At 42.5% G+C, this 27,345-nt stretch overlaps 1 protein-coding gene across 5 annotated transcripts in view; it reads right to left on the reverse strand.

The window, feature by feature from the left end:
• Positions 1-7,067: 7,067 nt before the first annotated feature.
• Positions 7,068-27,345, reverse strand: part of PANK1 (pantothenate kinase 1) — a 105,801-nt gene continuing 85,523 nt past the window's right edge. For 4 of the 5 annotated variants that reach the window (XM_090056706.1, XM_090056707.1, XM_090056703.1 and 1 more), the window contains 5 exons: positions 21,275-21,528; positions 14,804-14,980; positions 13,990-14,113; positions 10,532-10,675; positions 7,068-8,815 (listed from right to left, as the gene is read on the reverse strand). In XM_090056706.1, coding sequence (XP_089912832.1) covers positions 8,756-8,815; positions 10,532-10,675; positions 13,990-14,113; positions 14,804-14,980; positions 21,275-21,528 — 759 coding nt within the window. In that variant the 3' untranslated portion in view covers positions 7,068-8,755. The remainder of the gene's footprint in view (positions 8,816-10,531; positions 10,676-13,989; positions 14,114-14,803; positions 14,981-21,274; positions 21,529-27,345) is intronic. The other variant, XM_090056704.1, reaches the window with a different exon arrangement.

Below are 27,345 nucleotides of genomic sequence, written 5' to 3' on the forward strand. Positions count from 1 at the left end.
TAAAGGGTCCTCTGATTTGATTCAGAAATTCGGCCACCAAATTGAGCCAAATCTCCCCCGAATTGAATCAGGGACCAAAACTTCACACAGCCCTAATGGATATCACTACTACTCCATTTCTTGCTGTGCAAATGGTCTAGCAGAACATGTATTACCAGAATCCGTATTTGCTTCAAACTCTGGAGTTTGATAGACAGTGAAAACTATGAAGTGACAGACTAGAAGGCAGGAAGTGTCCTTTACTTGCACTGCTGTGGAAACAAAAACAAGCAAAAACAACAGCATAAACTTTAAGGACATGGAGTGAGTGACATGGTTCTGTTTTCACAGTGATGTTTGCCAGACCTGCCTTTGTTTTCTCTTTGCTGTTACTTTAAATCACAACTTTAATTTGATCTATTATACAATTTTTATATATAGTATTTTGAGAGAAAACACCATGTAAAACAAAAAAACGTTCCTCTAGACTGACTGCTCCACAGTATCACCATTAAAGACATGCCATGTGCCCACTCTTTGGAATCAGCAAAGTGAAAGCCATGGGAGGCTAACCCTTTGTGCAATCAGCTGCTGAGGACAGCTGCATGTAAAAGAACAAAATATTAATGACCAGGATAAAGAAATATGCATCTGAGCCAGAACAATGCAACTGATCCTGATGTCAAACCATTTGGGGACTTGCACATCTTTTGCTGAGTGTATTAGAGTTGGCAACATCCTGAGGGATAGCCAACACAGGTTTGTTGCAGGCAGGCCTTGCTTGACTAATCTTATTTCCTTTTACAAGCAAGTGATCCATCACTTGGACAAGGGAGAGGAGATTGATGTCATATATCTTGACTTTAAAAAAGTCTTTGATCTGGTAACCCATGATCACCTCTTAGCAAAACTGGCCAGCTGTGACCTCAGCTTCACCACGATCTGCTGGCTGGGAAATTGGCTCCGTGGTTGGGGCCAGAGGGCGGTGGTTGACAGAAGTCAATCATCGTGGTGCGCTATGACCAGTGGGGTCCCTCAAGGCTCTGTCCTTGGACCCATATTGTTCAGCATCTTCATTAATGATGTGGACATTGGAGTCAGAAGCAGACTGGCCAAGTTCGCTGATAACACTAAATTTTGGGGTAAACCTGAGGACAGGAGGGTGATCCAGGCTGACCTTGACAGACTTGGGAACTGGGCGGACAAGAACCTGATGGTGTTTAACACTGAAAAATACAAAGTTCTCCACCTTGGGAAGAAACCCCCCCAGCATGCTTATAGGCTTGGCAGTGCTACACTGGCTAGCACTATGGAAGAGGACTTGGGGTCAGGATTGACAAGATGAACATGACCCATCAATGTGATGCTGCAGCTAGTAAAAGGGAGCAAAACACTGGTTTGCATCCATAGATACTTCTCAAGCAAATCCTGGGACATCATTCTCCCGCTGTACTCGGCCTTGGTGAGGCTGCAGCTGGAGTACTGCGTCCAGTTCTGGGCTCCACAATTCAAAAAGGATGCGGAGAAGCTTGAGAGGGTCCAGAGGAGAGTCACATGCATGGTCAGAGGTCAAGATAACAGACCTTATGATGAGAGGCCGAGAGCTATGGGACTGTTCAGTCTGGAAAAAGCACAGGCTCAGGGACGATTTGGTGACCACCTATAAGTTTATCAGGGGTGCTCACCAGGCTCTGGGGGAACATCTGTTCACCACAGCGCCCCAAGGGATGACAAGATCGAGTGGTCACAAACTCCACCACGACCGATTCAGGCTGGATATAAGGAAGAACTTCTTTACTGTCCAAGCCTCCAAGGTCTGGAACAGCCTGCCATCAGAGGTAGTTCAAGCACCTACTTTGAATGCTTTCAAGAGAAGTTTGGATGTTTATCTTGCTGGCATCTATGACCCCTGCTGACTTCCTGCCCCCAGGGCAGGGGGCTGACTTCAAAGATCTTCAAGGTCCCTTTCAGCCCAAATGTCTATGAAAATCATAAATAATTCCGAGGAAATTACTTATAATATGTAACAAGTAATATCCAAAGATGTATTTTTCATAATGTTCTACAGGATCATCATCTCAGTTAGCTCTCATTTATTCATGGGGTAAGTAAAGGCAAAAGATAATGTTTCAAACTGTAGAAAGGATCATATTTTTCTTTCTAATCCGGATCCAAAGAAGCTGTTTGCGTTTAGAAGGCAGACCCTAAAATGAGACAAATTCAAAAAGTAATGATTATGTGTATTTATTCTGTCTCCAGTTGAAACCCTTACAGTATTCCTTCCCTAAAATTCCACTGTATGCTGCCAAAAATACTTTAGATTATACTTTAGACTGTGATATACTAAATAGTAATGTGAATGCTGATAAGACTAAAGCAGCTGAGAGGTTTGCCAAAGCTGGAGCATCAAATAGGCACTAGTATGCTACGACAAATCATATCCATGGATCCCCCTATGAACTTTATCCCTTTATTCTTCCCATAAATGGGAAACATGATGGGTAAAAGATAATCCTCTCAATAAGAGTTGATGATGACACCTGAGTACTCACTATTATACTCTGCGTTTTTTAAAATTTAATTTCTGATCTCTCCATGAAGCAAGAGGATATTTTCTTTAAAACATTTCTCCGCTCCCTCCCCCCCCACACTTTATAAGACTAACATTAAACCCCACCACTTATACTGTTACCTGGAAGGTGGAGGGGGTGGGGGGAAATAACCACAGACAATGATTAGTAGAAACTGTAAATCCCACAATCCATTATTACTGAAACAACTGGTTCCTATGCACACTGCTCCAGTTTTACATGAATTATTGCCTTATGGCAGCAGCGCTCAACCTTTTCTGGCTGGCAGGCTGGATTTGCAGTGCCTGGTCCCTCTGTGGGCCAGATCCAGGGGTAGGGGGGTAGCCCAGCCACCATCCATCTATAGTGGAAGGGGCTTGGGTCAGCCCCAACTTGGCTCTGCAGGATGGGGGGACATGGCCCAGCCCTGATCCAGCCCCTGCAGGAGGAAAGGGGCATAGCCCAGCCCCAACCTGGCAAGAGGAAAAGGGGCATGGCTTGACCCTGTGGGAGAGAGAGCTTGTGGCCAGACCCCCCTGGGGCAGGGGGGGACGGTAAAGGGGTGCAGCCCGACCCTAATCTGGCTGCATGGAGGGAAAGGGGTGTAGCCTGTCTACAAACTCACCGTGTGAAAGAGTGTCATGGCTCAACACCAACTTGCCCCGTCGGGCCTGAAATCCTGGCAACAGCAAGGGGCAGCAGTACTGCCACTGCTCCCCCGCTGCCACATTTTTGAACCCGTGGGATGCTGATTCAGCCTACAGGCCAGATTCAGCACCCCTGCTTTAAAAGGCCAGGGTAAGCAACCAATTCCAGCTGCAGGCTGGAATGACCCACCCTGAGTCAGAGGCAGGTAAGCACTAGGATGCAGCCACTGCCACGGCTTCTCCCTGTGGCAGAACAGGAAGTGCACCTGCTGCTGAATGCTACTGAAGCCCCACAATGACAGGCTGTACCCAATTTTCACAGGCTGGATTGAGCCCCCTGGCCATACATTACCATCACATGCCTTAGGGCATGGGTGGACAAAATGGCAGCTCTGGCTGGCAGCCAGACTCCATTTCCCAGAAGCCCTTGTCTACATCACTGTGGAGTTTTCATGGAGACCCCAAGAGCACCAGGGCTGTGACAGCCTACAGCCAGTTTCCATGGAAACCGGCCCCAGCAGCATTAGCAGGGTGAACAGGAAGCTGCTCCCAAGCTGGGCCTGGGATCTTGTGGCAATGACAAAGTGGTCCAGAGGTGGGGCCTTAGGGCATAGTTTAGAGAACAATGATCAATACAGCCTGCTTTTGCAGAGATTGCACAGTCCAACAAGGTTATACTGAAACTGCAGATTATGCCAAAACTGGTCAATGCACTGAACTGGCTGATTTCCCTTTCCACCCACCTTAATTCCATCAAACAATCAAACAAACCAACCAATGTGAGAAATAAGATCTCTCTGGACATCTAATGCAAATCTTTCTAGGGCCAAAACCAAGCATAGGTTACTCAAGATCCTGTTTTACCAGTGGGCCCAAACATAGTCCAAGAAATGGATTTTATCTGATATATAGCATCTAGTGTAAAATACATCAATGAAGCCTAGGGGTGTACTGCTAGAGATTTGGGGGCTGACACAGCTAGCTGATATTTAAGGAGACATATCAGCCAGTACCGATCCAATAAAGCTGCCGCCAGGTTGTAAGTCCCATGTGGTGGAAAGGGAAGGGGAAGGGAGGGAAGGAGCATGGGGGGCGGGGCAGATCAACACCCCCTAGCAGTGGGCAGGGTGGGGGGAAACGGGATAAGGAGGCCCAGCTCATACAGTAGGGGCTGCTGCTTGCACCCCAGGAGGGTGGGGGCAGGGGAGCATGTGCTCCCCAGATCTGCTGAGTGTGGGGCAGGCTGCAGCTCCAGGGCAGAGCCGGAGCTGGCACTGTGCAGGGCTTTCCTTGGCTGGGCTCAGAGTAGGCTCTGGCAGTGCTGGGAGGAGGCTGCAGCCACCCAAGATTTTGCCACAGCTCTGCTCCCAGCCCCGCACCACCGTAGCTGTAATTTTTTCCAGTGCTTGGATGGAGGCAGGGCGCTCCCCTAGGACTGCGCCTGTGTGGCTGCTAGTACAGCTGCAGTGAAATTTGGGGTGATTGCAGCCTCCTCCCACCTCCGTCAGAGCCTGCTCTGAGGCCAGCCCCTGGCCGGCTCCTCCCCCCAGCTGCCACCTGCCCAATGCTGCGCAGATCTGGGGCACATGCCCCCATCCCCCTGCGGTGCAAGCAGTGGCAGGAGCCAGGCCCAACCCATGGCTTCATCCCATGCCCCACCTTGCACCCCTGCTGGGCAGTGCTTGCTCCTGCCCCCTCCCTCACCATGGAGGGTGTTGACCTGCCCCTTCCAGCTTACCTGCTGGAGGTAGTGCTCCACACTGCCGGCTCTGCTCCGTGCTGCACTGTGGCTGCGCGCAGATGGACATTTAAAATGGCCACATTATCAGGCCTATAGGGCCAATATAGACATTTTTCTTCATAATCGGTACCGATCTGATATCAGAAAGGTGTATCGGTATACCGCATTAGGCCCCCTGCTGCCATATCAACCTTGAATAAGAATTAACATGTAAATATAGGCTTTATGGTAAAGTTGGATATGCTTTTACATAAAGCATTCTGGGTAGTTCCACTGTAAAAGTACTGGAATTTGTACTTCAAAAGACTAGTCGCAATCATTTATGTTGCATCTTACTGGTTGAAATGAATGAAAATGCACATAAGAGCATATTAATGGGAGAATAAGGCAACAAAACTATTTGACATAATGGGGACCTTTTAAAAGTATATTTTTACTCACTTATGTTTCCTTCCTTATTGGTTTCTTTTTTTCTAGTTTTTGTTTTTGCTTCTTTCCCTCTGCCTATTTCATAGCATAATCCAGTTCAGCAAATAATTCACAGGCAAAATTAAAAGGTAGTGACCACACAACCTTATGATTACCAAAAATTTTTGGTAATTATTTCTTTTAGAACTTTTAGGCTGAAGCTCATACAACAGAGATGCACATGGAGTATTAAAAGCAACACTGCTAAGAGACCTGGATACAGTACATTAAGACTAGCTTCTCATTTTACAATTTACTGAGGTAGCTCAGAGCAGCTGGTACACTCAAGATAACAGTTTGTAGAATACGTATATCTAATTTCTGGAGTTGGGACACTTTCAGACAGGCTCCGTCCTGAGGAATTTGTTTCCTTTCTTGGAATGACAAAGCTCAGAAAGAAAAAAAGGGAGGACAGGAAGGATTTTTTTTTTTTTTTAATAACAATGTAAATGAAATATAATCCCTTTGGTATGTGAAACGTAGTCCAAGAATGCTAGAACCATGCACAGTTGTATGGTTCCCTCTACCGTTTACAACAGTGAGTGCAACTACTGAAAACATCTGCACTGCTTTCTTTGTTAAAATAATAGCATTAGGACAGTTTGTAATATTTCCACACATGAACATTGAGAAGAAAAACTAAACCAAACAAATACGCCAAAATTATGAACATAGTTTCATAAGCAGTAATAAGGATTACCAATATCCTATGCAACAAATAAATAAATAAATACATGGATAATTCATGTTGAACAGAAGCCAGGAGAAGTGACTAGAATCTGTTTGCCTCTGGCTTTTTAGTGGTATAGTGCAAAAAGGAGTAGTAAGATGACAAAGAGAATGGAAAACTCCATTGTCTCCCCTCGCCCCCATACTTGACAATCAAGTGATTAAAGACAAAAGCTGCTGCACATCTCAAATAGGCCCAATGAATCAGTGGGAAAATGAGTAATAGTTGTTCTCCACACAGCAACATATAGAACTGTACATTTTCATGTTGCTAGCAATTTTTGCAGAGCTTGGTGTTCTAGCTTTGGAATATCTCCAAGTTAATGTGATCAGTAAGTCTTTTGCTTGGAAGGTTAGATACAAGGCTTATTTTCCCCCCAAAATCCATTCCAGGTGAAGCTGATTAGAATATCTGATGTCTTTATGCTGCTAGAAATTAGAAATTGTCTGTCTCATTCTTTCAAGTCAACAATTCCCAACCATAGCCCATATCCAGTTTCACTCCTCTACACACTTCCTGAATTTTATGCAAATACTGAGGTTTTATGCAAGATGCTACTCTTACACATTTTTCCCCTCTTTGAGCACTCCCTGCACAGCCACTCAAAAAGCAAGCCTTTGCAGCATGTCTACACTGTGTTCAAGAGCGCTACAATGAAGCATGACATACTGGATCCATGGGCACTAAACCATGCATGCATCAAGCATAAGGTGGCTGCTGTAGTATGGAGCTGGGCACGCTTATTGGGTACATGGCCCAAGACTAGAAGCTTTTTGGTGTATGCCTAGCTCCAGTCCAGGACAATTACACTACATTAATAAAGGGACATAGTGCCAGCAGAGCAGGCATGCCATGGCATGGTCAACAAACAGTGCATATGCAACAAATGCTCTCGTTTTTCACCATTCAGTAAAGTGCACAATGTTTGGAGCAGCCACTACAATTATCAAGATCACACAACACTTTAATGGCTAAAAAAAAAAAAATAAAAGCTTAATATAAGCTTACTGTGTTTATGGAAGACTAGAGACATTATTCCAGATGCATTCCCATTTTAATTCTTTTGATTTCAGTTACGTTATGTGAATGGACCAACTTAATTATGCTCAAAAAGTTCTTTATATGTTCTCATAATGTATAAAACTTATGTAAGCAATAGAATGTAAGGAGGCAAAACTTTCAATCCTGTCATAAAAGATGCAATTTAATAAAAGCTGAAATAAGTGAATGAATCAAGGTAGCAAAAACCAAAATGCAATGAAGGTGAAAAAAGCAAAGTACCAAAAAAGCGATCATAAAAGTAACAGGAAGGCACTAAAACATTCTGCTATTTATTCCACATAGCTAGGTTTAAGGAATAAATTTCACAGACCTAATATAATCATCACATTAGTAATGGGCTTTATTTCTACCAGACAAGTCAACATTTTAGTCAGTATAAACCTTTTCAAGGTTTGAGATAGGGAAATTAATTTTAAAAAAAGGAAGGAAACACACAAAAAATACCCCTCAAAACAAAAAAAACAACAAAACACATGCTCCCTAAAACTAACCTATTTCTCTCATCAACCCTGTACATTATGTGACATCATATCAAAAAGGCTGTTTTCAAATACAGGCTTGCAAGACAAAGAACTATAATGAATAAATACTCAGACCTTAAAAATCCTGGAGGGAATAGTTGCCTTTTGCTCAAAATTCCAAGACAACTACATAGAAAGAAATACTGAAAACTGTCTCCCATTATTTTCTTACTCCAAGCATCTGCAAATCTATAAATATCCCTACCCAACAGTATATCCTTCCATGTATGAGAAAAATCTCACCATGAGACAATTTCACTTTAGTTTCAGGGCTTAAATTAAAAATTTCAATGTATACTTTTTAAAATCTTCAGTGAAGAGAGACCAAAACACAAGTTTTTTTTTTTTGTTTTTTTTTTTAACTGCAATACGCAGGTAGCAGCATGACTTGTGATTTCAAAAAGCTGTAGAGGACTTCAAGAAACTTTGGATCATATTCCTTCCCCTGCAGGTTTACTAGCACCTGTTTTCAACAGAAACAGGTCTAAGAAAGGTCGTCATGTTTTTGGGGAAGTGATGATAGGACAGCGTCCTAGCTGACTAACAAAATGAAGAGATAAAAAAAAAAGACATTAGTGTTAACAGTAAAGTGTGCTAGCTTTGTAGTTTCATTTGAAACCGAGAGCAAATCATGAAACGTCATGAAAAATAAGATAAAAAATCTCCTAGAGTGATTATTAAATGAAGTTAAAATTACCACACTAATAAGTAAACCCCAGAAGAAAAGCAGGCATCTTTCATTATAAGTTGTTCTTTAAACAATATTCACTTTTTTAAAATAATCCATAAAATCTGTACGTTTGGCCATGGTGCACATTTCCCCCTAAAAAATACAGTATACAGAAAAACCTCTTTATTCCCAGTATGAATTTTGAAGTATAAACTCAAAACCCAGAGTTAATGATCAGCTAAAAGGACTCTAAATTATTTACAAATCCAGCAGGTAGAACTGCCATAATGGCTTTGTTTCCATCTTTGTAGTGGCTTCATTCTATCCAGCAGCATCTTTGATAGGTATCTGTGTCCAGGTGGCTTAGTCACTGATCATCTGTCATTTTAAGCAATTCTAAAAGGGCTCCAACAGCTCCAAAGTAACCCTTAAAAAGCAAAAGAATAACAACTATTAGACATTTTGAAATATGTAAAAAGGAGTACGATTGTAAAGGCTGGATGCATTATTAGGCCCCCGATGCATGTTGCACTTAAGATGCGATTAAATAGTGACTTGGCCATACTCTATTAATGGCAAGATAAAACCAGGAAAAAGTGACAAAGTTGTTACACGTATTTTGTGTCATAACTGTTGCTGGTTCCTATCGCACCTTTAAACTGAACACATGGCCAGTGCTCCCAGCATCTGGAATATACTCCCACCAGTTAGCAAAGCTCCCAAACACAGGTGTACCACACATTCGTGGCTGGGACCTCCATCAGCTGACAGGGCTCCCAGCCACAGGAGTAAAGGCTGTCAGTTTAGGGGGAACCCAGGATCATAATCCCAGCTTTCCTCACAGTGGAAATACAGTGCGACAGGATCTGATACTCGATCACATGGCATGGAATGGAATTACGACTTGGCAGAAAGCGCAATTATTGAGACCGCACATCAGATACCATTGTGCCTCTTTTTATAAGATCTGTTAGTAGCCTAAGACAGTTAAAATTATGCATCCTAGGAAGTCAGACAACCTACATAAGGCTAATTAAATTGACACTAGTTGCAGCGACAAAACAATAGGGACCGGTTTCAGAAACGCATCAAACAGCTCATTTAAGTAATCAAAGGGAAAATGAGAAAGAACACTGGATATACTAAGGGTGCTTATACAAGCAACATTTTTATGTGATTGGGCCCCTGAAAGCACTCTGCAGCCATGACATAACAAGTACAAGTACATGGCTGCAAAGTGTTTTTAAAATGGCCAGTATCACAAAAAAATGTTAACCCTGGTAAAATTATGTATTAGATTACGGTGCTTTAAAGAAGAGCATCTTAGGGAACTTGTGTTCTCTCCAGGGTTACTTCTTTGCACTGGGACAGGGCTAAGCTGGTGTTCATGCCAGCAGCACCAGCCCAGTCCCATCCCCAGGGCTGTCAGCAAGGGAGAGAGGGGGTAAAGAGAGGAAACAGCCAGGCAGAGCTGCTGGCTGCTTTTGAATGGCCAGAGATGGGGGAAGGGGAAAGAGGGTAGAATAGAGCCCCCTCACTTCACAGGTCCAGCCACCAGCTATCCCCCCCACTGATAGGGGTAGGGGAGGGGCTCAGGAGAGGGACAATTCAACAGCCTCCTTGAAGGTTTCCAGAGCACACCTGCTTCCTGGCCAGGACCAGTGCAGAAAGGCTCCAATCCCACCTCCTCTGACATCATGGGTTATGGGAGGGGAGTGGAATAGCTTTAACTCATGGTGCTTTATGGAAAGCACCATAAAAAAGTTAGAGTGGGGCCCTGAACATCTCCAGGAACCCTAAGTGACATTACACTTAAAGTAAAACAATTTATATTTTAAACAAAATTGTACCACCATGCAGAAAGAAAAAAAAAGAAAATCTCAACTAGTCTACCAAATCTTGAACAGCTTGAAGGTTACATACGATCCTATATTTAAAAAAAAAGTGGGGTTCTGGGAGGGGAATGATTCCTGGAAGATTAGTGGCTAAACTGCTTAAACTCAGGGATTTATCAGGAGCATTTTAAACAACCTTTGTGTTAAATGCTATTGCAAAGAACTGTCCATGGATTTTTTCTTTCTGAGAAGTCGTTTGCATGGCAAATCTATACACTCAAAAGAAAGATTTTTTTCTTATAACTCACAAGGAATGTAATGAATACCTCATGTTCCAAAAACAGAGCCTTTAGCTGTCCCTTGGACCAATAATCCATGGCATACGCTAGCACCTTCATAGCAATCATATTGATTCGGAGAAAATTTCCAACAAAAACCACTCTGTCAATGTTCTGTAAAATCAAAACAGAGATGAAAACACCTGAATTTAGAATATGTTATTTTATGCAAACATAAAATTTACCATGTTAAAAAACAACAAAACACACACACATCCTGGGAACTTCTAGCTTTGTACAAATTAGCATTTTCTGACGTTTAAACAAAGAGACTAGGACTACTTAGTAATGATTATTACCAAGAAGAAAAGTAGCACCAGGAAACAATATTTTATCTGAAGGACAGGTTTAAAAAGGTTGATATACAATCAACGTGGTACATGCAAAATGTAACAGAGTTTCTATGATACAACAGAAATGGATAGCACTGCTTTTTCCACAGTATAATTATTTTATTAATATTTAATTTCTCAAGTGGTCCCTGAAAAAAATCAAGATGGTTAATAAATCCATGAGGGGAATTTGAGAGGAATATTTAACAAGGATTACTTTTGATATTCAGGAATAGGAAGCTTTAACACAATTCTCAAACTGTGATTTCACCATGAAAAGTGTAGGGCAATGTGGCTTCCAAGTTTATTGGGTCTCAGCATGTTGTGTTCAGTTTTCATGAAAAGCTTGTGTGAAGTTACAGGGACAGTCATTCACATAACACAATCTCCTTTCACACATCGCAACCTGTTGCGAATGTCCTTGCAGACAATTGTTCCTGTAGATACCTCATCCAAACTAATTCTATTAATAATGCAAAAAGAAAAATAGACTCTAGCATTTGTAATTTTAAAATTACTGAATTGGTATGTGTGACCAAATCAACCACATGCCAACACCTGCATGTCCTTTGAAAAAGTCTTGTTAAAAGAGCCCACATTTCATTTGTAGCATCTCCCCAGAAACTTCTCTAAAAGAAGAGGACAAGTTATTGCAGCTGTATTTGGCTGAAACAAGCACTAATATCCAAGACTACCACAGATTACTTTTGTATACTTTGCAGTACTGAAATAGTTAATATTGCATAATGTGTTTATTTGGACTATGACACCCTCATTCAGGGTTGTCACTAAGCAGTGACAAAGTACATCAAGGCATAATTGCCCATTTAGCAAGCCTAAAATGTTTGAGGGGGGAGGGAGGACTAGAGGGAATTTGTATGGGCAAACCAAACCATTTATATAATACTGTTTCAACTATAGAAGCAAGAAGAGTCAAATTAACCATTTTGAGTCTGGCTGTATCAATGTACATTTATTCAATGGACATATGTGGATGAGAATCTAGGAAAAGCTGGCATCTTAAAGGGTTACAGTTAAACTGTAAAATAACTCCATTTTCCTTAAGAGTACAGGACTTTTTATCCTGTAAGACGTATGACCTGACAAAACAAAGACAGGGAACAGGGGGGAAAATGTTTAAAGCAACACTGGCAAACTGAGTACCTTAATTTAAACTTCCCCTCACTAAGATTTCATTTTTTTAAAACCAGATATGAAATTATTAGAAAGCTCAAAGCAAGTAGCAACTAAAATGGACATACACATTTTACTGAGGAACTCAAACCAAATTAAGTATTTATAAGATATTGTTCATCATAAGCATATAAGAAGAATGAAAACACTGTATTCTTGCATTAAATTCTTGTTACTTTAAATACTTTGGCTGTATTTTTTTAAAGGTTGAAAAGTGAAAGCCTTCATAATGAAGGCACTCTAAATTCAGGTTCAATCATACCAAATCATAACAGCTGGCATGATCTATAAATTATGCAACCTTTTTGTTAAATTGTTGAAATGCCCAGATAAGGAAAAGATACAATGCAAATTACTGTCATTACTCAAATCCAAGACTAAGCCCCCCTGCCCCATTCAACATGGGTGGGGGTGGTGAAAGCCTTTCATTTTGGATTCCAGTACAAGTGGGGGCTCAGGTGGCTACTGTGGCTCCACCTCCGACCCCGACTCGGACCTGGAATTAGAGTTGGTGCCACAGCCGCTGCCCCCCACAGCTCCTGCATATTTTCTCTGCTGTTGCTGATATGCACCAAGGAAGAGATTACTTTTTGCAAGTCTATGGTGCATGGGACAGAATTTCAGTGATGTGTAGCCAAATGATTTAAGTCAAGCAGAAAGCAAGGTAGATTTGCACTTTCTAGACTGACTAAATTAGAGATATGTGTAGCATAAGCTTTTGATGAAGCGAGCTCCATTACATATGATTTGGTTAGTCTATGAAGGTGTAAATCTATCCTGCCTTTAGCCAAATTATTTTAGGTTACCTAACTGACATAACCTAGCTAAATTTGTTCAATTTGCCTCTACTTTGGATTTCTGAAGGGGGAATCTCTTATATTCTACCATGCATTTTTTGGAAAGAAAATCAAAACTGAACAGTGGATTAACTAACAGGGACCTCACTGAAAGTTTGTTTCTGCAAGGTTGCTACTTTTAGATTAGGAACTAACTCCTCATGACTAGTCTAGGATTTCTCTCTATGCTCATATACTTTCACATATCACAAATACATTTTTATGTCACACTTCTGAAATAAGCATAAACACGATTAATTAAATTCACGAAGTGCTGGTATAGAAACTCTATTCTGAGGTAAATGCAAGTTATTTATTCTACCCGACTACACACCTCTAGTTAATTCTGTAGATTAAAAATGAAAGCACCTATCCCTTTAAAAAAGATTTAAGAATTTTCTCCCAGTGGCTAAACCTGTTGCAGAATATCACAGAGTGTTTTTTTTCCCTTTTAACGCAACACATGTCACTTTGCTGCAGCTCTCTCCGCTTTGATAGCCCTGTACAATGCTGCTTGAACTCCATGCCACAAGGCAACACTGTAAAGAAGCTGAAAGCAAAGAGAATACTGAAAATATGCATGACTTGAGATGATATCCTTCCATAGTATTTTTGGATCAGAAAATTAGAGAATTTTAATTTAGTAAAAGATTCTCAATAGGTAGACCACAGAAGCCAAAAAAGGTAGCGTACATAAAATGCTGCAGTCATGCTTGGTTATGGAGTAACAAAAGCCGCTACATCAAGAAATAATTAAAAGCACTGATGTAATAAATCATTAATGTTTTTGTGATCTAGCAGTGAGAATAAATGAACAGATGAAAGCATCGTTAGTTAAAGTACACATTTATTATAAAAACCCTTGCTTTTCATGGAATCCTAACATCATGCAAGTGAGGTGTCCTTTATAGAAGATGTTAATAGTGGACAGCAAGAGTTGGAAGCTAAAATTAAATGCACTTGCATCCATCTGGAAGAGTCATACATGCAATATACACTTAATGGTTTTCACCTGTTTATTAGATTGCTGCTAGAGGTCTCAACCAAAGTGAATTTGCAGTCTTACCTCATTCAGTGCACACATTCGAGCAATAGAGCCTATGTTATTGGTGATAGTGACCAAAGTAGCTCTAGCCAAGTCTTCCTTGCTGGTGGTGTCTCTCTTTTCTTTACTCATCATATGGCCAAAGCTGTAGGGAAGAGACCAACCCTTCACATTCAAAGTATTTAGAAAAAGTTGCAAGATAAGTTTAGCCAAGTAGATTCATGAAAACATGTACAATTTTGCTTGGATTTGATGCCCTTGACCAGTGGGGAACCAACTTTTTTTAGTAGTTTCCCCACAAATTAGCCATGGACCCTCCCCATGCCTCACTCCAAACCTCCTTCCCTTGTCTGATCTGTTGCTCTGCATTCTGATCCCAGCTCTGTACTCCTAACCTGATCTGCTGCTTTGCTTTCTGCCCTATATACCATCATGCTGCCTGTCCCTCCCCAACCTGCTGCATATCACGCAGACAGGCTCCCCGGGCCACTTGCAACACCCATGCCACATGTTGGCCAACCCTACCCTTGACTTTAAGTCCTTTTTCACTTATTCTTGTTATGCTCAAAGAACAGAAACACAATGGGTGAAAATAGTTACAATGAGAAAGTGAGTTTCTTTATCCAAAATAACTGCTTTTTAAGTGAAAGGGAACTATAGCTTTTCCACTGAATACTTCTAAGTTTTTTAATAAACAAGAACCACGAGCAAGAGATCCTACTCTATACAGCCAGTTGAATTTCAAACATGAGTAATTCTGCATGTTGAAAACTAAATTTAGGGCACACAGCAAGTTTCTACTGAATTCTTTGAAGCCAACCAAGTTAATATGTACCTCGAAGCCACAGCAGATCCTTGAAGGCCAAATCGTTCATAATCCCCTCCATAAATATCTTTCACCAGTTTGTCAACGTTAGTGCTGTCTCCTTTAGCTGCCATTTCTAGTGCTTCTTCAAAGGTCTCGCAACCCGTCAGCAAACAACACAGGCCCAGGAATGTTCCACCTCCAAGACTAGAATGAAAGCAGAGTTCTTAGACACTAAATTAATTTAAGGAGTTCTAGCCACATTGTTCCTATTCATTTCCCATTTTTATGCTCTACTCCAAGAATTTACATCTACAATTTGAAGAGCTGAAGAGACACTTGTGGCTGCAACTATGGCTGGAGTCAGATCACATGGAATGTCTGTAACTGTAGTTCCCCCAGACCTCTTAATTAGAAAGAGGAAAACTAGGGAACTATGGAGTTACAAGGCCTAGCACAGTGGTTAGCAACATTTTCTGGAAGTGGACTGAAATGACTCAGTCCAGGTTTGAGGAGAGCTGGTGCCAGGACCTAGCTGCTGCCATAATATCTCTGTCAGAAACACAGTAAGGCTGTGTAAAGCTTTGGTCGCTGATTAAATTTGGCGAAGATTCGGCCCAATTTGGCAGCCGAATCTGAATTGAATCAGGAGACCCTGTAATCTCTCCAAATCGAATCGGAACCCTCCAAATGAATTCAGAGAAATTCAATGATTACAACAGACACAGTTTTACATGTTTCTTCTACATACCTCAAGGTACCAGGTGGCTCGTGAATGAGGAGATGGTGCGGCAGACGGAGCATCCCACAGGAGTGCAGGGGAGTCCCCAACGTGCTCGATGCTGAACCCGGAAGTGGATCAGAAGCACTTCTGATGGGCCCCCCTCCCCCACCTCAGCAACTGGTGCCTCCTGGGTCTGGGGAGAGCACCCAGGGTCCCACCCTGAGTCAGAGGGGCCGGGGAGGGGGAGCAGGGGCCCAGTGCGCTCAGCAGCGGACCCAAAAGTACATTTCCAGGTCTGCCACCAGGCATGTGGGGGGCTCCCCCTCACTCCTGTGAGACACTCCATCTGCCTGGTACCGAGGTATGTAGAAAAAACATTTAAAGCTATGTCTATGGCCGAACCGCTGATTCTCCGAATCAGCATTGAATCTTCAGTTTCGGATTCAGTGGAATCAGAAAAAGGGACAGTGGTCTGAATCAAGGAATCAGGTGTCCCCCAATTTGGGCCAAATCCAAATTGAATATGGCCCGTTTCGCACATACCTAAAACAGATAGCTACAGGCCAACACTGAAGTCCTCTTCTAGGCCAGAGAAGCAGCAGGCTGACATTAGTGATCCCCAGAAAGAAAAGAGGAACTGGAGTAAAGGCACGTAATTCAGACAGAGCACTGAAGACACTCTCACAGTTGGAAGAGACCTTAAGTAGGCTAATCTCCCTATGTACCTGAACACAAACACAGGAACGCTACTCTTAAAACATTCCTGAAGTATGCTTCTGCAACCTCTCCTTTAAAACCTCCAATGAATGAGATTTCCTAGGCAGTCTATTCCACTGCCTCATTACTCTAAACAGTCTCTTTCAACCTTTTTAGGGTCAAGACACCTTTTGCTAGGGCACCCTCAGAAAATGCTAGCTATTAGCTTTCACTTATTTTTCTGATTATAGAAAAATAACATAGCAATTTCTTCTGTTGCAAAGAACTCAGACTCCAACTGGTCAATGTTTTGTTTCGTTCAAAACAAAACAAAACAAAACACTACGCATTATTTGAAATCATTGCGTTTTAAAACATGTCTGCACACCTAGCATTGCTAACACTGCACAGCATCCCGTCACCTCTGAAAGAATCTCAAGGCACCACCAGGTACCAGGGAACCCTGGTTAAGAATCAGGGATCTAACACTATGGTTGTTTTTCCTGATACCTAACTGAAACCTACTTTGCTATTAATTTGAAGCCACTGTTTTGCATCCTGCCATTTGCAGCAAAAGAGAAAAGTTGTTTTCCTTCTTTATGGCAGCTTTTCAGACACTTTACCAGTTTCAGACATGTGTTCCCCCTTATACTGCCTTTTCTACGAGCATTTAAACAAGCTAAACACCTAGTTTTCTCGACCTGTTCTTGTATGTCCATCTAGTTCTTAACCTTTCCTCATTCAGGTTGTCATCCAACCTCTTGCAGCTTAACTGCCTACCTCTTAACCTTCCCCAACTTTTCCACATTCCACCTAAAATATGAAACTCAGAACTGTAGACAATACTACAGATGAGGCCTAATAAGCACCAAGCAGTGGCACTGTCACCTCCCATGTCTTACAGCTAATACTTGTTGACGTAGCCCAAAATTGCATTTCCTTTCTTTGCCATGGCATTGGAGACTCACATAAGTTACCAGATGCACTAAAATCCAAGATCCTTCTCTGCAATACTGCAAGCCAGCCAGTTCTCTCATTCTGTATTTTCATTTTTGATTATTCTTCTGCATTTTGTCTGCATCAAACTTCAAACTATTGTTTCTAGCCTAGATTTCCAAACTATCAGGATACTTTTTAATTCTCCTCCAACGCGTTTCCTATAGAAGTTCATGTTGGACTTTGTTAAAAGTCTTACTTTAGTTCAAGTACACCACGTTCTCTACATTGCCTTTATTCACCCAACTCCAACCCATTGCAAGTCAGTTTTACATTTAAGACAACCCTCCAATAATTAGATTCTATTCATAGAAAATTTATAAACATTGTAATTTATACACAGGAAAGTATTGGAGGGTCATCTTAAATACATTTTCCCCACAACTGCAGTAGAGAAAGTAGCGGGGGGGGGCACAGGTGGAGAGGGAGGGAGTGGCCTGCCCCTATACACCCCTACTCACTTGTCCCCCCCTGCCACCTCTCCTCATACTTCCCCTCCACCAAAGTTGGGCTTACCCTCAGTCATGGCTCTGGCTCCAACCCTGCTCTGGCCTGGAGTATGGAGCACATGCTCTGGCTCTGGTCCTTGCCTAGCCAAGCAGAAGTGGTTGCAGCAGCATTAGCTTTGGCTCCAGCCCTGGCTTCACGACTCAGTTGAAGCTGAAGCTGGAGACAGAGGTGCCAGCCATTGCCTCTGCTGCTGCTGATCTGGGTGGGGACTGCAGGCAGCATGTGTTTTGTGCCACTGGCTGAAGCCACAACTGTTTGTAGTTTCATAGTTTCTAGGGTTGGAAGGGACACGAGTAGATCATCTAGTCCGACCCCCTGCCATGACAGGAAAGAGTACTGGGGTCAAATGACCCCAGCAAGATGTTCCTCTAACCTCCTCTTAAAACCCCCCAGGGTAGGAGCCAGCACCACTTCTCTTGGAAGTTGGTTCCAGATCCTAGCCGCCCTGACCGTGAAGTAGCGCCTTCTGATATCTAACCTAAACCTACCCTCAGCCAGCTTGTGACCATTATTCCTGGTTGCCCCTGGCAGTGGTCAGGGGAACAGGGACTTCCCCAATGCCTGCTGATCTCCCCCTGACTAATTTATAACAGGCCACTAGATCCCCCCTCAGCCTTCTCTTTTGGAGACTGAACAGGTTCAGGTCCCGTAGCCTCTCCTCGTAGGGCCTGCCCTGCTGCCCCCTGATCATGCGAGTGGCCCTCCTCTGGACCCTCTCCATGCTGTCCACGTCCCTCTTGAAGCGTGGCACCCAGAACTGGATGCAGTACTCCAACTGCGGCCTGACCAGCGCCGCATAGAGGTGGGAGGATCACCTCTTTGGACCTGCTCGAGATGCATCTGTGGATGCATGACAAGGTGCGGTTGGCCTTCCTGACTGCCTTCCCACACTGCCGGCCCATGTTTATCTTGGAGTCATCATCGACTCCAAGATCCTCTTCCGCCTGTGCTGACAAGAGGGGAGTTCCCCAACCTGTAGGTATGGTGCCGGTTGTTCCTCCCCAGGTGCATCACTTTGCACTTGTCTGTGTTGAAACCCATCCTATTCTCATCCGCCCACCCTTGTAACCTGTCTAGGTCTGATTGTAGTCTGTTGCTTCCTTCTAGTATGCCCACGTCCCCCCACATCTTAGTGTCATCAGCAAATTTGAACAGGGTGCTTTTTACCCCCTCGTCCAAGTCACTGATGATGTTGAATAGCGCAGGCCCAAGGACCGAGCCCTGCGGAACCCCGCTGCCCACGTCCTTCCAGGCTGAGAAGGACCCGTCCACCACCACCCTCTGGGTGCGGCCCTCCAGCCAGCTGGCGACCCATTTGACTGTGTGGGTGTCTACACCACAGTCCCCCAGTTTCTTAATGAGAACAGGGTGAGAGTGTTGAAAGCTTTCCAGAAGTCCAGGAAGACTATGTCCACTGCTACCCCCGCATCTAATGATCTGGTCATCTGATCATAAAAGGCCACCAGGTTGGTCTGACAGGAGCTGCCACTGATGAACCTGTGTTGGTTGCCCCTAAGCATGCAGTCCCCTCATGGATGTGTGCCAGAATAATTTTCTCAAACAGTTTGCCTAGAATCAAGGTAAGACTAACTGGCCTAGTTTCCCAGGTCCTCCTTCTTCCCTTTTTTGAAGATAGGAACCACGTTGGCCCTCTTCCAGTCCTCCGGCACTCTCTTGGATTCAAGAAAATGCAGTGCTTTGTCCAAGTACATCAGATTGGTTTGGCATGGTGTGTTCTTCAATCAACGTATGCTGGCAGCCTTTCCTTCTTTGGGGCTTATTTTTTTCAAGGGGGGAGGGAAGATAACTACATTAGCCATTGTTTAGTCCTCTGGGAACCTCACCCATCTCCCATGACTCCCTAAATATTATTACCAAGAGGTCCAAGGTCCCTTCTATTGTTTTTTTTTCAGTAATGTGGGATGAAGTTCATCAGGCCTACTGATCTAGTCATTCAAACCAAATCGAAAAGCTCTGTGATGGTTGCTCATTATCATGATCCTCTGCTTTTTCCCCTTGTCCAATGACTTCACAAGCTTTCTTATTGCAGGTTTTTTTGTGTGCATGTGCAAAGGCAAAGGCAAAATAGCTGGTGACCAGCTCCATGCTCTCATATCTTCTGTTATAGCTCACCCTGGCTATTCAGCTGCAGATCCACAGCTGTCCAGCATCTTTATAGAACTATTTCTTTTTGCTTTCGTCTTCCTAAACAGGCATAATTCATTTTAACTGTACCACTCCAATTCTGTCTGTGTGAGTTCTTACTATTTCTTAGTATGGCAGCTTGCCTTTTATGTCATCTTTAGATTTCAAGGCATCAGAGAACTCCTTCTGCAACTATGTTGGTCTTCTGCTGTCCTTGTTTCATGTCAGAATAGCTTCTTGTACTATCAATGTGCCCTTGAACTGCCAGCTCTCTTGGGCCACTTTATCCTTCAGTCTGTCCTCCCATGGGACCTTACCTATTTCCTAAGTTAGTTGAATTCTTCCCTGTTGTAATCAAATGGTTTAGTTTTGTTAACTTCATTCTTGCCTTGTCTTAAAATAATAAATCATCATTTTATTCCCAGTTTCTCAACCCTTCACAGCCTCAGCCATTTCTTCCCTATTGGTAAGAAGAAAATCTAAGTTAGAAGATCCCCTAATCATACCCTCAACTTTTTGGAGCAGAATCTTGTTTTCCATTCAAGTCAGAAATTTCTTTAACATATTGTGTTGGGCAATATTATTTTTCCAGCAGATAGCTGGGAAGTTGAAGTCCCCAACTAGTAATCTCTCCTGTCTTCTGGACAGTTTTCTCATCCCCCCTTAGATCCCTGTCTAAGTCAAGGCTAGCAACAGCCCTTATAAACAACCAACCACAGCCATGCAAGGAGCAAGCCAGAGATGGACTGATTTCACAGGAAGCTACTTGTCAGATGCCCAATGGAAACAACTGCTGCTGACCTAAGGTGAGACTTTTAGAAAAGTCACAGAATCATAGAAAATTAAGGTTGGAAGAGGCCTCTAGTCCAATCCCCTGCTGAAAGCTGGACCATTAAACTATATCATCTCATCCAAAGCCGTCTAGCCCGGCCTTAAAAACCTCGAAGGATGGAAAATCCACTAGCTATCTGGGTAATCTGTTCCAGTGCTTTACTACCCTCCTAGTGAGTTTTGCCTAATATCTAACCCTTAACTCCGCCTGCTGCAACTTGAGATGGTTATTCTTTGCTTTGTCATTTGCTACCATTAAGAGGAGTCTAGCTCCATCCTCTTCAGAAACACCCTTCAGGTACTTGAAGGCTGCTATTAAATCCCTTCTCAGTCCTCTCGTATTCAGACTAAATAAGCCTAGTTCCCTTAGTCATGTGCCCCAGCCTGCCAACCATTTTTGTTGCCCTCTACTGGACTCTCTCCAATTTGCCCACCTCGCTTATAGATGTGGTGAGAAGGGCCACAATCTGATGCGTGGAGAAAGAAGCACATGCAACACAGGGAGTTAAACCGATATCTTACACAGAACAACCTCAAGGAAAACGAAAATTCAGATATATTTTCACCAGCAAAGTTATGCTTTGGATTAGTATATTTACCTGGTCCCCGTAACTCTTTTATAGTTGTCCTTAGAATACACTGCTAGAACGCTAACCCCTGAGCCTATGTTAACCAGCAACATAGGATATGGATTATCAAGGCAGTAAGGTTTTTTCTGACACTGTTCAGGATCTGCAGGATTTTCAAAATAATAGCACTCTGGCTGGCCATTGAAACCAACGGAATCAACATAAAGCAAGCCTTGGATCAAGCAGTCCAGTTCATCCAGTTTATGGAGCTGCAGATCAGCGATCTGGAAGAGAACAAGTTAATAAATGAACACTTGCGAGTATAAACACAACACAGAGAAAGACAATAGATCTGCTAAAGCACTTAGTACTATCTGACTTGCATAATGTGTCAACATTAAATAAAATTTTGGTTACTTTATAAACATGAAGTCTCAAAAAGAAATGAGTTTGCTGTCTGCCTGACAACAGGCAAATCAGAAAAATCATGTGCTACAGCGCAGGTTTCAGGTTTCCTTTGCCTCGAAGAAATCCCAGGAAAACTTCAGGTCAAAGTATGAGTTCAAAGCTGCAGTAGTTTCAGAGTCCTACTCTACGCCTATTTACAGCATTTGATAGGAATAGCCAGCAGTTCTATTCAGGATACACAGCACCTTAACACATCATCCATATAAACAATATTTTAATTACACATTTCCTCTCACATGGGAAGTGCTGTCTTTATATCCTTTTCTATGTTCAGCACAATTGAATCAACAGAATTTCAAGAGCAGGAGGAAGATATTCAGGGAAGCAATTTCTCAAAAATGTCCATATTGTGCAATACCCTCTTAGGACAGTCTTTCAGGGAACGTCTCCTTTCTCAGCCTGTTCTCCTCCCATGGTTACATTAGGTGACTATTAGGAGGCAAGATGGTATGGCAGTGACCATGGGTATTTGGTTATGCCCTTCATGTTTTATATCTCTACCATTTCCTCCACTAAAGTTTTGGATATCGGGGTGCTCAACCCCTGATACAGCCCCCAGTGCTATGTTACCTGGCTCACAGGACTCCCCATGGGTCTGAAAAACTTGGTTGTAAGGGTAGCACTGCTCTCCTGATGTCCAACAGCACATCTGTGCCTACTAAATTGGGTGTACAGGGCAGGACAAGGGCCAATCCTGGCACACAGGTCTGGCCACAGGCAGCATGGAAGTTTAGGACCCAATCCCGGTACACATAGCCCAATCCCAGCATGCAAAGCAGGAGCAGGACAGGATGCCAGGGCCAAACCCCAACACATGGGACACCATGACTCGATCCTGGTACGGGGCTTGATCCTGTCACACAAGGGTGGCGTAGGGCCTGATTTGAAATGTACAGAGATTGTCCAATGCCCAAGCCAGGTGCACAGGGTCAGGTGGAACCAGCACAGGGGCCGATTCAGGCCACAGCTCAACCCCATGCCATTCATCTGGCCTGCAGGGCCAAAAGGTTTAGCACTACTATCCCGTTATTTTACAGTTTGGTTCTTTAATTCTTTTCTGGAAAAATTTTACTATGAAAACTAGCCCTTGCTAGGAGATGGTCTATTTCTTGAGGTCAATGCAGAGACTGAGTTTCAAAAGGAACGATTAATATATTTAACCAATAACCTTAACTCTCCTGCCCACATGTCTACAATACAGCACATTCATCCGCTAAACACAAACACTAGATTCAACAAGACAAAATGCTATCTATTAAGATGGATTTAAAACAGAGGCATTATGCAGATTAAGCAATGCGAAATTCACTTCTCTATATTGATATCAAATAAAAAATATCAAATGTTCTTCTATGGGATGAACATACCCCATAATGAAAATTTGTAATGTGTCAACAAGGGTAAGTAATCAGTAGTTTTGTGACTGTTACTTTGACTTTCAAAAATGATATAGACTTAAATCTTCACTCTTAGAGCTAAATATAACCAACCATATAGTGTGTTCCCCAAAGAGAAGTATTAACATTAGTAATATAGAGCTAGGAGAGAAAGAGATACTTAAAATATGAAACGTCAAAAGCAAACATTCTGAATGTGTTAATCCTAGTTTCTGGAAACTCAGGATCAGTCCAGGAGTCTATCACAGAAAAAGAGGTTGTAGGGGCAAGATGAAAGAGACTAATCAGAGGCTGGCTCTTGGCAGCCATGTCCACTGCTGCTTAAGTGCAACAGGCAAATATGAGTTTACTCTGAGTTTGTTGCTGGATCTGAAACAAATGGATATAACACTACCAAAAGACATTTCAGGTCTCCCTCTTCCAATCCCAAACTGAGCAGGTTAAGACCAGGTAATGTGTATATCTATGCATATGCACAAAAAAGTATGAATGTCAGTAACAGCGGTCTACAGATATTAAAATATGAAAGAACAAAGGCCATCTCAATTCCATTCTTCCATGGTATACTTAGCAAACAGTAGTTTTCAAATGCTGAAGTATTTGCAGCAAGTATAATTAATAAGGGCAGCTCTGGTCACACTCATGGAGCCAAACTGCTGCAATTCAACTCGACTCCAAAAACAAGCAAATGACAAGAGGACGAGGGGAGCTGGTAGCACCCTGACACTGCTAATAGGGCCTCTGTTCACTGACTGCTTGTGCTGGTCGCAGCAAAAGGAAGAATTTTTCATTGCTTTGGGAAGGTTTAAGCCCCAGATGTTAGATGAGAGAAATTATCTACTGATGTATAAACAATCAATTATAGATTGATCTAGTGACTGACTTTGCATTTAAAAGAGGGAATGAAATCTTTCAGACTACAATGAAGAAAAAGAAGTATTCTGTTAAACTCTATCCTTAGCTATACTTCTGGAACAACCCTGAAGTGCTTCTAAGATCTTACTCGGAAACAGTTATGGCAGAAAGCAATATACATTTATTTATATATAAAAAAATAAATATATAATCAGACTCTTCAGATGAAAACATTTAGTTATGTTTGCATTTTCAAACCATCTGTAAAACTGTTATGACTTGAGTTCTATATAAAATATGCATCTAAATTTAGTAATGTTACAGCTAGCTGATCATCTACCTTATTTGGCCTTTCATTGAGAAATATGAAAACACTTTCGAGAAATAGTGCAATACATGTAATACAGTGCAATTCTTTAATAAGCTGTATCAATTGCTTATTGCAATTGCAACAGCCCTACTCTATCTCCCTGGCTTTGGTCAACTTTTCTGGGCATTGCTCCCAATTTTCTTTCCTGTGATAGCTTATTGTTTCTCTCTTCTTTCCAGCTTCTTTCCCCCATCAGTTAACTGTTAAGCTCTCAACTATCCTACTTTATATATTTTCTTTCTTCTACCCCAGACTCGCTCTAAACAGACTTCTCAAGTTTAAAATCAATTTCTCTCTCCCCTGCTCTGCTCACATTGTGCTTTGGAAATCTTCCATTCATTGGCAAGCCTGAGAACAAGACTTATAAGCAACAGACTCTGACTCCATTATCCAGAAGCAACACCTGGAAAATAATGGACCACTCTCCAAAATTCTGACAAAAAAAAAAAATAGAAAGATTTCTGTAGTGTGGTGTTGTTCCAGGAATTTCTCCCCATTTATCTCTGATAAATATGAAGCTCCTTTCATTCCCGACATCCTTGGGCAACTAGAAGGAAAAATGTTTCTCACCATTCTGCCTCTAGAGTTACCTGGCTGTTCAAAGGTGATGGCAACAGCAACAGGGATATCTGCTATTTTATCCATTTCACAGATCCTACAATTGACTCCTCTGCCCCAGCATGTAGCTAGAGGTCCAACAATCTAGGTAGCAGAAAAGTGAACCTGACAACACTATAAATGTCACAGCTACCCAGTGGTCGCATTCTCTCCTTTAGAGGGAGAGTTATTTTACCACTCTTCTTGCAGTCTGCATCTCCTCCACTAAATAGTTAACCTCCTATAGATGAATTATCCGTGCAATCAACTAGTGACCTGGCCCTGCACAGGTTGATTTACCCTGCACAGGTTGACTCTGCAGCCTGCTATGGTCATCTCTACACACGTGTACTGGAAAAGATGATTAAGTCCTGAATATAGGAATAGATTCAAATGGTATAAACAACAAGATGCATCTGCTTGGAAATAAAAACAGATACAGGATAAACATTTACTGGACTTTACCTATTCATTCTCATACTTCTTGTATCTGTGCGTTTTTGTTTCACTTTTCAACACAAGTAGTAAATGAGATTTGCTATAATATTAACAGATACAAATGCCAAGACAGCACACACCTCCTGAACATATTTATAAAAATCATCGTAACAAACAATAAACAAAGCAATATTCCATTGAGCCAAAAGGAATCTCATGAGGTTTAAAGACAAGTGCAAAGTCCTGCACTTAGGACAGAACAATCCCACACATCACTACAGGCTTGGGACCAACTGGCTAAGCAGAAGATCTTCAGAAAAAGGACTTGGGGGTTACAGTGGACAGTAAGTTGAATATGAGCCAGCAGTGTGCCCTTGTCGCAAAGAAGGCTAACAGCACACTAGGCTGCACTGGTAGGTGTTGTTGCCAGCAGGTCAAGGGACATGATTATTCCACTCTATTCAGGACTGGTGAGGCCACTTCTGGGGTACTGTGTTCAGTTTTGGGCTCCCCACTACAGAAAGGATGCGCACAAGTTGGTGAGAGAGTCCAGTAGATGACAACAAAAATGGCGAGGGTACATGACTCATGAGGAGAGGCCGAGGGAACTGGGCTCATTTAGTCTAGAGAAGAGAAGACAGAGGGGATTCAATAGCAGCCTTGAACTACCTGAAGGGGGGTTCCAAAGAGGATGGAGCTAGACTGTTCTCAGTGGTGACAGAACAAGGAGCAACAGTCTCAAGTTGCAGCAAGGGAAATTTAAGTTACATATTAGGACCTTTGGAATTCCATTCTCAAACAAGAGTGTAATAAAAGCATACTTGCATACTTTTGATGAGTCATGGAGCACGTTACCCAGAGAGATTGTGGAATCTCCATCCTTGGAGGCTTTTAAGACCCAGCTAGAGTTAAATCAAAAGCACATAAATACGCTTTCATTATACTTGTTTGAGAATGAAATTCCAGTGGATAGTTTGGAAGAAATGCCTATTTTTCCACTCAGATCAAAATTACCGAAAAAATAAACCCGTGCAGAAAGTTTTCATATTGTTGCTGAACACATGACTATTTTTCAACATAGGTCATTGATGGAGACTATTTTTTCAGCTGGTTAACAAGGGCATGTGAAAGTCTGTCAGAAAGCAATGCCTCGTAATTCTGACCTCCAAAAGCAAGCCATGGATTTGGAGGGTATTCTTGAAGTTCACTACCTGCTTAAGGGAGCCATATTAAATTCTGAGGTCTATGTTAAAGCACTAAAGAACGTGAACCACTGTATGCAAATATCCTATCCCAAAGGCATGCCTGAACTGCTGTTTCTGCGTGACAACTTGCCCACATACCAGTTTGTGCACCAGTGACAATCTCATGGTTTGGATGTACTGTACTGCCATCCTTGGTACAGCCCTGAAGATGAAGAATGGACTATGAGAGGCATGTTTTTGGGATGACAACCAAGTGATAGAGGCCATGTAACAGTCACTGCATAACAGGAACAAGGACTAATGATGTAGGGATACGTGCCCTTGTTCACAGATGGCAAAAGACCATTGACTGAGAAGAACAAACTGGAAGTGCTCAGTACAAGTCTAATATTTTTCAGTTATACCTGACTAAGGAAAAAGTATAGAAGGCATTGCTTTCCAAATGACACTTGTATTTCACCTTTTGAGATAGATGGGATAAAATAGGATAGAACATTCTGTAAGATGGCCTGAATCCCATTGATTCCCACTGCAAGGCCATATAACTAGCATGATCACACATCCCGAACTGTCTGGGAGAATCTTGGATTCTGTGGGCTGTCCTAGCTGGCTGGTGTAAATTGAAACAAAACTCCTTGATTCAGCTTCTGTAGGCACTGCCAGCGGCCTCTGCCTGGCTTAGCTATTGCTGAGCAGCAGCTGAAAGCAAGGTCTGTTCCTTCTGCCTAGGACAGCGATGGGCCAGGGTGGAGAGGAACAGCCCAGCAGGGG

This window comes from Crocodylus siamensis, chromosome 7 (genome assembly GCF_052110815.1).
Source record: "Crocodylus siamensis isolate JL-2025a chromosome 7, ASM5211081v1, whole genome shotgun sequence".
NCBI lineage: Eukaryota > Metazoa > Chordata > Crocodylia > Crocodylidae > Crocodylus > Crocodylus siamensis.